The sequence below is a fragment of the Antedon mediterranea genome, chromosome 3 (genome assembly GCF_964355755.1).
Source record: "Antedon mediterranea chromosome 3, ecAntMedi1.1, whole genome shotgun sequence".
NCBI lineage: Eukaryota > Metazoa > Echinodermata > Crinoidea > Comatulida > Antedonidae > Antedon > Antedon mediterranea.
This window is the reverse complement of record NC_092672.1, coordinates 16260846-16277212: the sequence shown is the minus strand read 5'-3', so window position 1 is coordinate 16277212 and position 16367 is coordinate 16260846. Positions and strand designations below refer to the sequence as shown.

Sequence of the window (16367 nt, the reverse complement as noted above, 5' to 3'; positions counted from 1 at the left end):
ACAGTACCAAGAGCAACAGCAATAAGGCATAGAGCCAAAGCAGATGCCAATAATCTCTTTGTTTTAAGATCAAGGTGGCTAGCAGATCTATACAGAAATTTGAGTCTCGAGTTGACCTTTTTGAGGATATGCGAACATATCACCTCCCCTGACAGATGTTGGTCCAATTCAAGACCCAAGTAAACTACAGATGGTTTGGCTTTGATAGTTGAATTACAAATTTTGATAGATGCATTCTTAGTATACTTCGTTTTAGATTTGGAGCAAAAGATAATAAATTCCGTTTTGTCCATATGAAGGGACAATTTATTGTTTATAATCCATCTTTGGCAATTTTCAATGTTCATTTTTAATTCTGCCTTGACCACATCAATGTCCATATGTGACACTAGCAGAGCACTATCATCAGCATACTGCAACAGTCAACTGATGAAGGCATGTCGTTCATGTAACACAAGAAGAGAAAAGGCCCCAACAGGCTGCCCTGAGGGACACCACATTTAACCGTTCTAGCCTCCGACATAGCTTTATTTATACAAACAATTTGTTTTCTATTTTCTAGGTACGACTCAAACCATTTAACAGATTTAATACCTAATTCGGATAGTTTATGGCATAGCACACGATGATCAACGCAGTCAAACGCTTTTTGAATATCAAGCAGGATCATACCAACAAAATTACCTTTATCAGGCATTTTCTGATGTGGTCCTGCAAATAAATGTGACAAGTTTCAGTAGAATGAGCGCTGCAAAATCCTGACTGAAATTTAAAAAGTAGATTTTTTTCCTCAAGATAATTATACAACTGTGAATAGACTGCTCGCTCCAGAATTTTGGAAGCTATAGGGAGAATACTGATTGGTCTATAGTTTTCTACCTTTAGACAACTGTTCTTTTTAAAAATTGGCTTTATTTTTGCTATTTTCAGTCCGATTGATTCCGTTTTAATTTATGTTATGTATAATATGTTTTAGGTATTTACTAATAACAGAGCGTCCATCCTTCAAAAAGCGAGCAGCTATCCCATCTAGGCCACAGCTCTTTTTAGCATTAAATTTTGAGAGTTCACTTAGGACAAAGTCCTCACTAATTTCTTCCAGAATTAACACGTTTTTTTCTACTTGATTGTAGTATTGAGAAGACACTTCTTTACAGGCGTTATGGGATTGTACGGGTAGATTTTCAGCAAGTTTATCTGCAACAGTTGTAAAGAAATTATTCATGTGGTTAGTCACATGTTTATTCTCGTAACATTTTTCATCATTGATTTCCAAGACTATGTTCGTGTTGGATTTGGCATTTATTGTCGTATCCCAGTTGTTTCAACACTTCCCAAAGACGTTTGGGGTTATTTTTGTTTTCTTCAATACAGTTTATGTAGTAATTACTTTTTGCGGTTTTTATGTCCCTATGGATTTTGTTTCTTATCTTTCTGTATTTTAGTTCAATCTCTCCAATATCATGACCCAGTATTTTCAGATTTTTATTTTTTTAGCTAGCTTATTTCTAGTCGATATATCCTCTAGAACTTTGTTTGTGATCCATGGTTCCGTCTCTACACGTATTCTAACATCTCTTTGGGGTGCAATTTTATCAAGAATTTCAATAAACGTGTTGGAGAAACTATTCCACGCTTCATCTGCGGTCTCACCTGAAAAAACACCATTCCAGGAATAGCTTTCTTTAGTTCATCAATAAGACTTTCTTTGTTGTAGTTTTTTAATTGTCTTATCTTGAAAGTATTATGAGAGTTTTTCTTTGTTCTCACCTTTTTCCTAGTGCAAAAAATCATGTAATGATTGCTGAAGCTGGTATGTATAAAGCCACTTTGTGTTATCTTAGACTTGCTATTCGAAATAATATGGTCAATGCAGGACTGTGATTTTGAACACACTCTGGTGGGCGAGGTGATTAGTTGCTTGAAGCCATTTTGTAAAAGAATTTTTTCATATTTAATGTAGCTTGGGTTTTTCTTTAGACAACATAGATTAATATCACCCAAAATATATATTTCTGAGCCAGCTGGCAGCGTGTGAAGTGTCTCATCTAGATATTCGGTAAAGTTAGTACAATCTGGAGGTCTATAGCACGCAGCTACCAATATAGGTTTAGAGCAGGGTAGAAGTAGTTCAATCCAGGCTGTTTCAATATCATGACATTCATAATCAGGTTTATGATTAAATGCACACTGATTGTTGATAAACATGCATACACCACTGCGTTGGTTTTTTGATTTTCAATCATGTCGGATGACACTATAGCCGGGTATACATATCTCATTGTCAGCAATCGATGCATCCAAAAATGTTTCCGATACAGCAAGGATGGTGGGCTTGATTTTATTTGTAAGTATTCTAAGTTCCGACAAGTTTTTTGTAACTGACCTTGCATTTACATGTAGAAAGTGCATTCCCTTTTGGTTAAAACATTTTAGCTCTTCATCTAGGCCTAGCATGTCGCGTTCCAGGTGTATATCCAGGTCCTGTATGTTGTGAGGTTTTAAATTTGTTTCGTCAACAAAGAGAGAGTCGTCAAAGTTAGGGAGTGCCCAGTTTGTCCATCCAGCCGTATCGGTGTCGTTCGTGTTTTTGGGCCTGGATTGCGCTCGACGTCCCCGGGTATAATCAAAATAATAATAATAATAATAAAACAAAGTCTGTACATACATTTTAGTTGCATTATATGCAAATATTGAGAAATAGGTTCGAGGGTCAAATGTCATACTTTCGATAATTTTTTTTTTCAATAATGACCCAGATACAGGTTTTCTATAGCCAGCATAGAACTGTTTAGTAATTCTCAAAATCACACCTCTGTTACTTCGCTTGAAAGTATGCCAATCAGTAGTACAAGAAAGTTGCCATATCTCTCTCTCTCTCGGTCATTAGCGTTTTCGAGATACATAAGGCAATTCACTGTAATTTGCATATTTCATATAGCTTGTACTACTAATTTGCATACTTTTGAGGTGCTTGACTTATACTGTCTGTACATACATTTTAGTTGCATTATATGCAAATATTGAGAAATAATAATAATATCCTGGATTTAAATAGCGCCTAATGTTGTGAAACCTCTAAGCGCTGTACATAAACTAATACGAAAAAAGGGAATTCCAACCATGCCAAAACGAAGGCGTGATTTTTGGAATTACAAAGCGGTCCTATGCTGACTATAGGAAACATGTATCCGAGTTATTCGAGTCCAAAACAATGTCTCTACAGACATTTTAGTCGCATTATGTATGCGAACATTGATAAATGGGGTCGAGGGTCAATTGTTGTATTTCCGGTCATTTTTTCGTAAAATGTTTCATTAGAGTAAATATAAATATGTAAATTCTGAACAAGTTATTGAAAAAATCAACTCTCTAGCCTTAGTGGTTTTCGATATATAGGAACCTTTAATTTCACCCTCTAATTTGCATATTTCATGTAACTTGTACTAATAATTTGCATACTTTGGAGGTGAGTGATACAGGTGTGATTTTGAGATCTAAAACAGTCCTATGTTGGCTATTAGAAACCTGTATCGGAGTCATTTGAGGGCAAAACAAAGTCTCTACAGACATTTTAGTTTCATTTATATGCAATATTAGAAATGGGGTCGAGGGTCAAATGTCATACTTCCGGTCAATTTTTTGTAAAATGTTTCATTGGAGCAAATAGAAATATGTACATTTTGAATACAGCTGTGAAAAAATTAGCTCTCTAGCATTAGTGGTTTTTGAGATATAGGACAACTGTAATTTTTTCCCCTTATTTGCATATTTTATTTAAATTGTACTACTAATTTGCATACTTTCGAGGTGTGTGACAAAGGTGTGATTTTGGGAATTACAAAGTGATCCTATGCTGGCTATTAGGAACCTATGTCTGGGTCATTTGAGGGCAAAATAAAGTCTCTACAGACATTTTAGTCACATTGTATATGCAAACATTGAGAAATGGGGTCGAAGGTCAAATGTTGTACTTCCGGTCATTTTTTCGTAAAATGTTTCATTAGAGTAAATATAAATATATACATTTTGAATAGATCAGTGAAAAAATCAACTCTCTCGGACTAGTAGTTTTTGAGATATGGTAACCCTGTAATTTCACCCTAATTTACATATTTAAGCTAATTTGCATATCATCGGGATGAGTGACAGAGGTGTGATGCTCAAATTTTGATCTCCTTATCATATATGACCATTTAAAAAAGAAAAATCTCTGTTTGCAATTTGTTTCACTTTGGGCTGTTTTTTTTTGGCTAGATTTGACTAGCCTAAAGGGAAACAATGATTGAAAATACAGCAGTTACGCCCGATATTTTTATTTAGCCTAGTAAGGCCCAGAGTCTAGCAATTTATGTTTTAAAAAAACTATGAAGTACCACGCACCCTATGCTTTTGAGTTCGTATCTATAGTTCAATCTAGCATGCAGTATTACTAGATTAGGCCTACCGTAAATGAAATACGTCAGAATTTTGCCTTAAATGCAATAAAAATATTATACGGTCACATTGTGATTTAATCAAATTAAATCAAATATAAATTTTACCACTAGGCCTACGGCACACGTGCGGCCGGTGACCTTCAGCGAAGTGGGCCAACTTTTTTCATCCAGTTTGTGTATTGCCCGACAAGTATCCACATGGTTGATTTGCATTGTTTTTGCCATGTGAGAATGAAATTCGGTCGACCACCGATGTTCCACATGTTTTTTAGCTCCAGTCTGTGCACTTTGTAATGTGGGTCATGGGTTATTGGATTTTATTCAATGAATATATTATTTAGCTGTATTGGCTGACTCATTCGTATGAAGCCATATTTAGAATTACTTTTTACGCAAGTATCATGGTATATTATTTCGTGATATTTTAACATGGAATATGTTGATTTAAATCAATTTTTGAGAAACTCTGGTACGACGAAATGAAAACGAAGCATTTTTTTAAAATTTAAATTCAACAATCACTAGGCTCTGGCTGGGCCTAGCCAAGGCCTGTAGCTAGCAGGCCTACATGTAGAGATAGAATTCGTCGATCCAAGGTGGGTTATTATACTAGCATTTTTCTCTTTTGATAGTTGGTAACACTGGAAACAAGTCTCTCGTAGTATCGCGATGCAAAAACAATACCTTTCCATGGTATAGTGTTTCCGTATGATGAAAGTAGCAGAACAGAGAGAGAGAGAGATGTTACGCGACACATGGCTGATGAAGACTACCCAAACTTACAGGACGGCGACCAGCTATATAGCATATTTGTCTATTTTTTTTGTTGCATGTCATTTGGAAAAATAAAAAAATTGGAGTGTAGCTATTTTGGCTATTAATATTATAGATAAATTGAATTGACTAAAAACAAGGCCAACAGCCATTAAGTCGCGTGCTACAGTGCATAGTGATACCGGACCGACAGACAGACCGACCGACAGACCGACCGACAGACAGACAGACCGACAGACCGACCGACCGACATAGTGAACTATACTCACCGAAATTACTAAACATGTTTAAAAATGTTGAAATGTTTAAAAACATTTATATTTTTTTAATTTACACGTGCGTAGCCTGTCACTTTTGAAGTGCTCGTATAATGTAATTTCGAGTTGAAAAGTAAGTCAAGAAAACAGAAATCGGGCAAAAAGAGTGCGCAATAACATTTAGCGCGTAGTGCGCACGCAAAAATATGCGCACTCATGGCAATTTTGTAAACGCTTAAAATTGCCTGAAACGTACTCTTATTTCATCGAAAATAAATTTTGAAAATTTTAAGCGCGCGTACGCATACGTTACATGCGCTACGCACGTAATTGTATTGCCATATGATGATTTATGCCCTGAAATTTATGAGTACCAAATTTTATTTAATTGTGATTCATGGTTGTGAAGATATGATTACAAACGTGATTTCGTTAAATCGTGCGTAGACCGCGTAATTTTTTATTGCGCACCGTGAAAACATAACCACATCGATTCCTGGCCATAAGGAATATACTGTGAAAAATTGACCTAGCTAGATTAAACTGATATCAAGATAAGGTCAGAAAGCGATAAAACGCATAGTGATACCGGACCGACAGACCGACATAGTGAACTATAAAGTCGCTTCCACGCGACTAAAAATATTGACTTTCTCCAAATTTAACTTTGTGTAAGTACAGTATATGCATTATTGATAACATAAACTACTAATTTTTCTGTGGTAATACCAACCTTTCTTTCTTTATCTGCTTTCTTTTGTAAAATCATTTCTTGCTTCTTTTTCTCCATTTCATCATAAATACTGTCATATTCATAAACTGTTGGATCTTCTTCTAAAGCCTTCTGTATCTCTATCTTTGTCTAAAAAATATGTTTAAAAATAAACTTTGTCTACATAATAAGTATACAAATACAGTATTAGATTTTACTAGGTTTCTTCATAGTAGACATATGAATTAAAATGTCAATTTAAATTCAGTAATACCTGCTTTTTAACGTTACTTTTCGTTGCTTCCTGCATTAGGCTTTGATTAACAGCTTCATGAGCAGGCTCCTACAATCAAATTTATTTAGTAATTAATATGAATTTCATTCATGTAGCAGTGTAGGCAGAAAATTGAAGGTTCTCCACACAGTCCACCAGTATTTTAACATAAGGAAAGAAACCATCAAAGTAATATATTTATTCACATTTTTTTATGTACAGTATTGTTTTAGAATATTTATATTGAATTTACTACTGTATTTAAACTGAGTGCAAGAATAATGTGTATTTGAGATTCAATATAATGTACAGTAAACCTATTATTTTTCACTTTTGAGTATATTTATTAATCAAATATCTACCTCATCACTATCATCTCCAAAGATTGATGGCTTTTTAACAAAAACTGATACCTTCTTTGATGTCCTTTTAATCAAACCAAATCTACGTTAAAAAAGGGTAAAATCATATTTATCAGACAAGTGACTTACACTAAGGATAGACTTTGCGGTGGCACGGCTTTTCCACACTTATTTTGTATTGTTTACAAAAAAGAAAATAAGTTCTGTGGAATGTAATTAACCCTTTCACTGCGTATACCCGGTACTACCGGGTATAAACAGACGTCGTTGAAATACGTATACCCGGTAATACCGGCTTTGGGTAAAACAATGATTTTAATCGTATTTGCCTATAATATATAGTACCCTCTGTATTTTTTCGATGAACTTGAATATTTTTGCAAGTCATTAAAACATTTTTCCAGCAAAAAAAACGGCCCTCTATAGTTGTATTATTGTCTTGAAAATAATGCGTCCTCTATAGTTATATTATAGTATAGTATATATAATAGTATTTCTATCTTGGAAAGTTGTGTTGAGTACCGTAATGGCGGCCATTTTGAAAGTAACACAAATTTACCATCCCCAATAGGGCAACATGGTGTTTATCACAACACGCAAAAAAAAAATTCTGAAACAATAGTTTGTTTTTGTACTATAGTGAATTTTTTGAAAATGTCATTATTTTCACGATTTTTCCCCAAAACTTTGATTTGTGCATAATTTTTATAAAACAATAAAAATAATTCAATTTTTTTTAATATTTTTATTTGTTATACGTATCTTCATCGATATCCAGTTGGAAAAACGTATTCCATAAGAATTTCTTATAGAAAATATAGTTTTTATCATTGATTCGATAAAAAACACGAAATCCAAAATACCTGTAATGACGTCACATGACGTCATCAATATGCAAATTACTTTTTTTTTATACCTAACTGTAGACTAACCTTTTGCCCATCACACACCACAAAAATAATTACACAATTATCTCAATTAGTATTTTTTTGCAATTAATTAAAATATCATATGTTTTACTTAAATGTATATTACGCACAGAGGTGGGAATAATGCTCCGCAGTGAAAGGGTTAAGTGCAAAATTTTATTTTCATTTGCTGAACTATAATATTGATTTATTTTATTAAACGTTTTTAAAGAGGATCGTCTGTGCAGGTCTTTGTGTGCCTGTTTCTGCTGAGCAGAAATAATCGATTATTAACCGTTTATTTTTTTAATCGATTATTTTTGGGCAGCAGAAACGGCGCAAAATAAAATAACCGATTAAAAATAACCGATTAAAAACACTCAATCCATTGCGTGTTTTAATCGATTATTTCTTGTTTTAACCGATTATTGCGGAGCAGTTTTGAGCTGCAACACAAATAGCGATTATTGACCTCACTTTGACCTCTAGAGTATGACAAACTTATTCACGTCACAAAGCATGCTGTTTATTTGCGCGACATCGACGACGATCAGCAAAACCACGATCGCGATGTAGACCGAATAAAAATCAAATGTTAAACATTTGATTTTTATTATTTTGTGGGGGAGAATTATACCGAGAGACTCCAGGATTCTGTGTTACAAGTACACCTGTTACATACCACCAGTCCAGGCTAACGATGTTTTACATGTCATTTTTTAGGCCTGTTGTTTGTTGACTTGTTTCGGTAGAAATATATAGCCCATACCATAGCATAGGCCTAGCAGGCCGAAGGTAGAACCAACGAACGGCGAAACGAACTTTTTTCGCCGACGTGTCCTTATTAATATAACATCATTATTCTGTTGTATGTGGTACGGTAGTAGGCCTAGATGTTTATTTTAGAAATAATAAAGCTTTACGTAAGAGTAATTTTTAATCCTACATGTGAGAATTTTAGGCAGCGATAGGATGTAAACAAACCAACTCTCATCGGCCTTTCATATTCATAACTTGAACTGCGCTGTGGGGAATGATGACGTGATTTTAAAAACCGATTACCTGAATAACCGATTAAAGTCGTAGCAATTTTCAATTGCAACGCGATTATTTTTGTGGTTTGCGGTGACTGGAAAAAATCGATTATTTTGATTTTTTCAGCAGAAACAGACCTTAAGAGTGCCAAAACTTATATTTTAAGATCATTAAAATCTCTGAATTTAAGTTTAAACAAGTCTATGGAACTACATTGCTATTTATCACTGGCTCCTACAAAACGGCTCTACATATTTGTTTAATAGGTTTTAGAACTATTTTTCTCATGTTTTAGAATGTGTAAGTTGATATATAAAGCCAGTTGTAGGAGCCAGTGATAAATAAAAATGTAGTTCCATAGATTCATGTTTACGATTTTGATCTTAAAAATTATACTGTATAAATAAATATAAATATATGCCTCCTATGTTTTTATTTCTTTTATCTCCATTGAGATTCAGCAACTGATACCCACAGCATATTCATTTGCAGGCAATACTTCAAGGCTAGTCTGGGTTCCAGGTGACGTAATATTAGTAAAAAGATATATATTAGTAAAAATGAATGTTTTCCACATAACCATGAGCTAAGAAAAATATTTAATAGAAACACCATTAAAATCAGCTATAGCTGCATGCCTAATATAGGGTCTGTAATATCGGCCCACAACAAAAATGTATTACGTAATGATATGCCCTGTGATAACATCAAGCAATGCAACTGTCGAAATGAATGCCCATTAGATGGGAAATGCCTAACCAGTGGTGTTGTTTATCAGGCTACAGTAACAACAAATAGTGATGATAAAGCTGAAACATATGTCGGACTAACCGAAAACACATTTAAATGTAGATATAACGCACATAATAGTTCATTCCGTAATGTTAAATACAAAAACAGCACAACACTTAGCCAGTATATCTGGAAGCTAAAAGATGATAACATAAAGTATAACATTATATGGCGAATAATAAAGAAGTGTAAACCATATTCCAATGTTACAAACGGTGTAATCTATGCTTACAAGAGAAGTATTATATCATATGCAAGCCTGAAACCAGCTCACTTAACCATAGGAACGAATTAGTCAGTGCATGTAGACATAGGAGAAAGTTTCTATTAAGGTATCAGTAATTTAGATAATAGGAATTTGGTTAACAATAGACTGTCCAGGAAATAGAGATGTGTTGTACTTGCTAATTAACATACTATTGTTCACATAAACAGTTTGCCTTATAACTTCATTATAGCTTTTTGTATTCACTTGTGACTATCATTCAGAGCCAAGCACCTGAAGATTGAGTTCATACTCATGAAACAGCCTGTAGTGCAATAAAATGTTCAGTTGGTAATTTACTAGCGTCTTTATCATTTATTTATATTAGTAATAATATAAATCTTTTATACGTATACTACTTGAGCTTGTATTTCAGACAAAAGCCTCTAAATAACTACAGACTTGGGTCTACCTCAAGGCATATGCAATAAATGTATGGCACAGCCTCCGCAACGTGCTGCAGCAAACTGCAAGTTGAAAAAATAGGCTATTGTATTGCTGTCTGTATTGCTAGCGAGCTGAAAAGTGTCATTTCCGGCGAACTAAAGGTGCCATTTATCATGATTTTTACGTACGAGAGTACCATTCAACTCGGAGAAACACACAAAAACCGAACTAAATTACATTGGGCCTGTTTCTGCTGCAACTGCTCAAAATACGGTATAGAATACGGTATTTTTTATACCGTATTTTTAGTACCCCGTTTCTGCTAACAATACTTCTTGGGAGGTTGTGCTAAAATTTATCCTTTTTACCCAAATTGCCATTTATTTGGTCGATACAGTAATTAAAAGTCGCAATAATGGAAGTTTTACGCCTCACTTTCAACAGCCTAGCCCTAGTGATAGAGAAGTTGTGAGAGCACAGAAAACATCGAAATAGGAACAAGTAATTCGAGTTATTGTCTTTTGCAATGTTGTCACACTGCTTTCGCATGGGTTCGAGGCTCACTCGCTCCATGGTTCTGGTGGTAGAACGAGTCTTCTCGGATAAGGACTATAAACCGTAGGTCCAGTGTACACATAGCTCATGCGCACTTTAAAGAACCTAGTACATCTTTCGAGATGAGTAGGGGGTTACCCCGGTGTACTAGTCCACACAAACACAGCCACTGTCACACACAGCCACTGTGTAAATTGGGACTGGACCGTTTCAGAGGTGTTTACCACCTGTTGGTCCAGATCTTTCACTAACTGAGTTAGTGAGAAGTCGAATAAATAAAAAAAATAAATAAATAAAACTGCTCTTCAGCTTCGAGTTTACTTGCTTTGGAGACAAGTCTATTCCGTACTCCTGCTTCATTTTTTAAAGAAATGTCTTTATAAATGTGGTTGTTCCTTTTATTACATTTTAGTTGGCCGGATATTTTAGCCTCCCCTCCCCACAGATAGTAAATACTGTGGCATCTTCGCTCCACATTTTCGCCGAATATATCTATACAGAAAATACTGTATAAATTTGAAAATACCATATTTTATCCACAAATTTTGTGGGGAAAATACAAAATACGGTATTTTTAGTCGCGTGGAAGCGACTCTATAGTTCACTATGTCGGTCGGTCGGTCTGTCTGTCTGTCTGTCGATCTGTCTGTCGGTCTGTCGGTCCGGTATCACTATGCGTTTTATCGCTTTCTGACCTTATCTTGATATCAGTTTAATCTAGCTAGGTCAATTTTTCACAGTATATTCCTTATGGCCAGGAATCAATGTGGTTATGTTTTCACGGTGCGCAATAAAAAATTACGCGGTCTACGCACGATTTAACGAAATCACGTTTGTAATCATATCTTCACAACCATGAATCACAATTAAATAAAATTTGGTACTCATAAATTTCAGGGCATAAATCATCATATGGCAATACAATTACGTGCGTAGCGCATGTAACGCATGCGTACGCGCGCTTAAAATTTTCAAAATTTATTTTCGATGAAATATGAGTACGTTTCAGGCAATTTTAAGCGTTTACAAAATTGCCATGAGTGCGCATATTTTTGCGCGCGCACTGCGCGTTAAATGTTCTTGCGCGCTCTTTTTGCCCGATTTCTGTTTTCTTGACTTACTTTTCAACTCGAAATTACGTTATACGAGCACGTCAAAAGTGACAGGCTACGCACGTGTAAATTAAAAAAATATTAATGTTTTTAAACATTTCAACATTTTTAAACATGTTCAGTAATTTCGGTCAGTATAGTTCACTATGTCGGTCGGTCGGTCGGTCTGTCTGTCGGTCTGTCTGTCTGTCTGTCGGTCGGTCTGTCTGTCGGTCCGGTATCACTATGCATTGTAGCACGCGACTTAATGGCTGTTGGCCTTGTTTTTTATGAGCGCCCTTTCCGCTGCCAAAAAAATACCGAAAATATATACGGTATTAAAAAAATACCGTATTAAATACAGTATTTATTTGGCAGCAAAAACAGGGCCTATGAACATTAATAATTCACAATTTTGAATAAAATAAATCACCTATACTATTGTTATTGTATGAAATCTTTATTATTAGGTGATCATTTAGAATAAAATGATCATCAAAAGGTATTGCGGATATCCCTTGTTATTGTCAGGATCTTTTTTGGTTATCCGCAAGACCCTAGTTATTGTCAGGATCTTTTTTTTCTTTTGGTTATCCGCACTTGGCGGATAACCCCTTGTTATTGTCAGAATCTTTTTTTTTTTCATCATTACAGCAAATTTCAATATGTTATAGCTCCTCAGAATGAAAAGTGATACTCATGATTAAAACATTTTCTGGAAGCTGTTTATGACACATTTTGCGCATTGGATGTTGTGACGTCATCATATGGCCAGTTGAATTATGAAAGTCGTATTTTCAAATTTTGCGTCATAGTTCACAACATTTAAAAGAGTGTGCATCCATATTCTAACAAATTTAACACGTTAATATGTTGTTGCTCAGATAATTCCCTTCCAAAATTGCTATCTACATGTTTCATTATGATGACGTCATCATGTTACAAATTGAAATAAAAAGGCGGGTTGCGGTATTTCCATCTATTCTGCACTGTATATACTTAGACACAGTGGCGTATCCAGGATTTTGAAGTTGGGGGGGGGGGCCGGGAATTGCCAATTTGCCGACAAAATTAGTTACATACATACATACACCTGATCAATATATGTTCTAGGGTTGCATAGTCATATTGTCTTATATGGGATAACGATGCAAAATTCGGACAAATTAATTGCTCTAACTTTGTGTAGTAACGATCAGAGAGGTTCATGGTACACGCACGAGAGAAAACATTCCGCTGCGGGTGATTCGCATCCACCAATCAAATCAGCTAGAATCCAAAATCATTCAACCGTGAGCAATGCCAATCACGAGAAAGCTCAGCTTTGATTGGCTTACGATGACATCATATCACAAAATGGTGGTTTTGTAGTTGAGCCTACTGGAATATTCGGTTCCAAAAATAAAATACATGGATAGTTTTTATGGTATGTGTACTTTTCCTTTAAAAAATTTGAATAATAAAGGCCTCATATCGAGAAAAAAAAACGGGTTTTTGGCACTCATAATAAATATATCTTTTAGAGAAAAAAGCACATGGCATGTGGAACTATATAATCTTAGCGTAGGAAGACATACAAATCCTAGGTCATGAGAGGCTCAACTTCAAAAACAATGTTGAATAGGGTAAGGTCACCGGACCGTTCAAAGACTTTTGAGAAAACAATCTAGCACGTACGGCCGTACGTACGTGCTAGATGATAAGATATTTTAACCACATTTTTTACGTGTTTGGGTTAGATGTAATGAAAATAAAAAATAGCTGATCTGAAGGGAATGATATGATATGTAAATAAAAAAACACTCAAAAGAATTATGTTTACAGTTCAATTATTGTCAGAATAATAGTTTATTCTTATTTGCCTGACTTTATTTTTTTCGGACGCGATGATGTGCCGACGGACACGAAATCAGAGGGGGCTTAGACACAAAATAGAGGGTACAATAACATTTTATTTTCTTCAGGTCACAATGGCATAATCGTTTTTTCTGTGCGCAATATTGTAACGTATGACAGGCACGTGGTGTTTGCGCGGCGGATACCTCGTCCATAGTGACGTGTCATTCTTCTTTCTTTCCACAAATTTTGTTCGCAGCGTATCTCTAATTCTGGACAACATAAGGGGCCGTCCAAAAACTAATTTTCCGCGAGTTCCGCGATAACATACCCTATTACTTACTCAACCATGAAAGTGAACGTCTCTTGCGGTAATGAGGCAAAATCATTCAAGCTTGATTTTCTCGCGGAACTCATGAATATTAATTAATATCGCGAGACTCGCGAAAGCCTTGCAATATCGCGGAACTCGCGGCAGTATTGCCAATACTAGAGAATATAGTGCTCGTTTGAATAACGCTTTGCCAGCCAGGTATTACTATTAAGTATTAGTATTACGGTAATTGATTTTTACAGAAGAACAAATTATATTTCAATATTGTTTACAATTATTATTTCCATTCGTGTGTCTGATCTTGTTTTTGTTATTAATAAATATATAGATAATAATAAATGAAATGTGAGTGCCCCGAGTTTTACAACAATAAAAACCACTGAAGTAGATAGAAAATAATGTCAAGAAGATTTGTTTACACAACGACTCGGACGAGACGCAAACATCGCCTGACTTCTTTGCAAGGGGATTTCCCTTGCTTGCAGAGCCCTCCTTCTTGCGTTTACATTTTTTAACGTTGTCGCCACATTGTCATTGCCACGCCGCTAGCCTGGTAAAAACAACTACCAAGGTAGGCCTAGATTTATTATGAAATGCTTGCTTGTTAAACAATGATAGTCCCCTGTGTACAGTACAGAAAGAAAATAATAAATCAGATTACGCATTACGCATTACACGCACTCCTAGCCTATCCTCCCACCGCCGATCCGATCGAGAACACATGCAATTCAATTCATTGGGAAAACAATTCCATTTGACGCACACGCACCCCTCTGATAAGAAATTTCACACGGGGCGTCGTGTCGTGTACATACATCCACGCACGAAAGATCTAGAAGGATCGTTCGAAAAACAATTCCTTTTGACGTACACGCACCCTCTGATAAGAAAATAGCATGTGCGTTCCTGCATGGTGCAGTCCATTATACGTCTAAAATTAGGGGTGTCCACTTTTAATAACAAAGTTAAACACGCACCTCAATCCGAAGATCGTTGGAAGTATATTTATATTTTATCGCACCCACCTCAATAATCCAGCCGACAGATCATCGAAAAATCTTGTTTAACAACGTCGTACACTAAATTAACGAACGCGTTTTTACCGACCTCAAAGAAATGGTATAGTCCACAATACATGTGCAGAATTAATTCTAAATTAACAGAGAGAGAGGGGTCGGCGTCCGTCCGTGTTTTGAATTTTATATTAAAAAAAAGCTTTAAAAATCGAAACTCGGAAAATAACTATAATTTATATTCTACTACATGATGTCATTGGCTTGAATTTTACCGTGGTTGAAACCCTGTGTATGAATAGTTGTACTGTGTATGAATAGTTGTACTATGCCTACAAACAAATTGTTTTGGTATTATTTTCTCCGTTAGTATCAGAGTAGTTTAAGTAGGACTAGGCCTAGGCCTAGTAGAGTACTAGCCTACTGTAGTCGTATTCGGCCAACCTAGCTAGGCCTAAAAAACCGTGCTATTCTGTACTATGATCTCATCTATTTATTAGGCCGCTACCCGCGGAACTCGCGATATGTGGGCGGCAACATTTTGATTGTTGATATTGCGTTCCGCAAGCATTCCGAATGAATATTTTTGTATCGCATGTTCCGCGGAAACGAGGTTCAATGAACTATGAAGGTAAAATCGCGGAACTCGCGGAAAATTAGTTTTTGGACGGCCCCTAAGATTGTATAACTTTGCCATAAGATTGAGCTGTAGCTGTAGATGTGCAAGAAACTTCGTTATATATATGACGTTAGAGTTGCGCAGCGCAAGTTATGCGTGATTTTATGAAATTTATGGTTGCTCATAAATTTTCAACAAACATTTTTTTTTTAATGAAAAGTGTTCATAATATGGAGCAACTTTTGACATGATAAAAATGGCATGCTATGCAAAAAATTACACGAGTACACGTATTTGAAATTTAGAAAATGCGCAAAATTATTTTCTAAAATGCTCTATATTTTTGGCCGCACAGCTCGTACAAAGCGTAGAAAATGTTTTTTGCAATTGATTTTTGTTTTTCATACATTCTGTAGTAGATTCCATTCATTTTGAAGAACTTTTATTGCCAATTAACTACGCACATGAATGTTAAAATTTAGAAATTTTGTGCTTAAGAATAGGTAATATAATGAAAATTTGTTACCTCCATTTTTTTAAATTAATTATGGAAGCTGATGAGTTGTAGATCAATTCAAGAATCATGTAAAATTTGTAGCTACCGGTTGTGTTGACGTCACCAAATTTAAAAAAAAATAATTTTTTTTACTTTTGTACTAGTTTAATCCAATTAAATAGAGCACATCGCGCTAACACGTTCCCCATTTTCTCCTA

General features: G+C 35.3%; 1 protein-coding gene across 1 annotated transcript in view; it reads right to left on the bottom strand.

Moving 5' to 3' along the window:
• The window catches only part of LOC140044962 (uncharacterized), a 63080-nt gene that overhangs the window by 29752 nt on the left and 16961 nt on the right, over positions 1–16367 (bottom strand). The window contains exons 2-4 of the mRNA XM_072089687.1: positions 6819–6900; positions 6457–6525; positions 6204–6332 (exon numbers count right to left, since the gene is read on the bottom strand). Of these exons, the coding sequence (XP_071945788.1) occupies positions 6204–6332; positions 6457–6525; positions 6819–6900 (280 nt within the window). The remainder of the gene's footprint in view (positions 1–6203; positions 6333–6456; positions 6526–6818; positions 6901–16367) is intronic.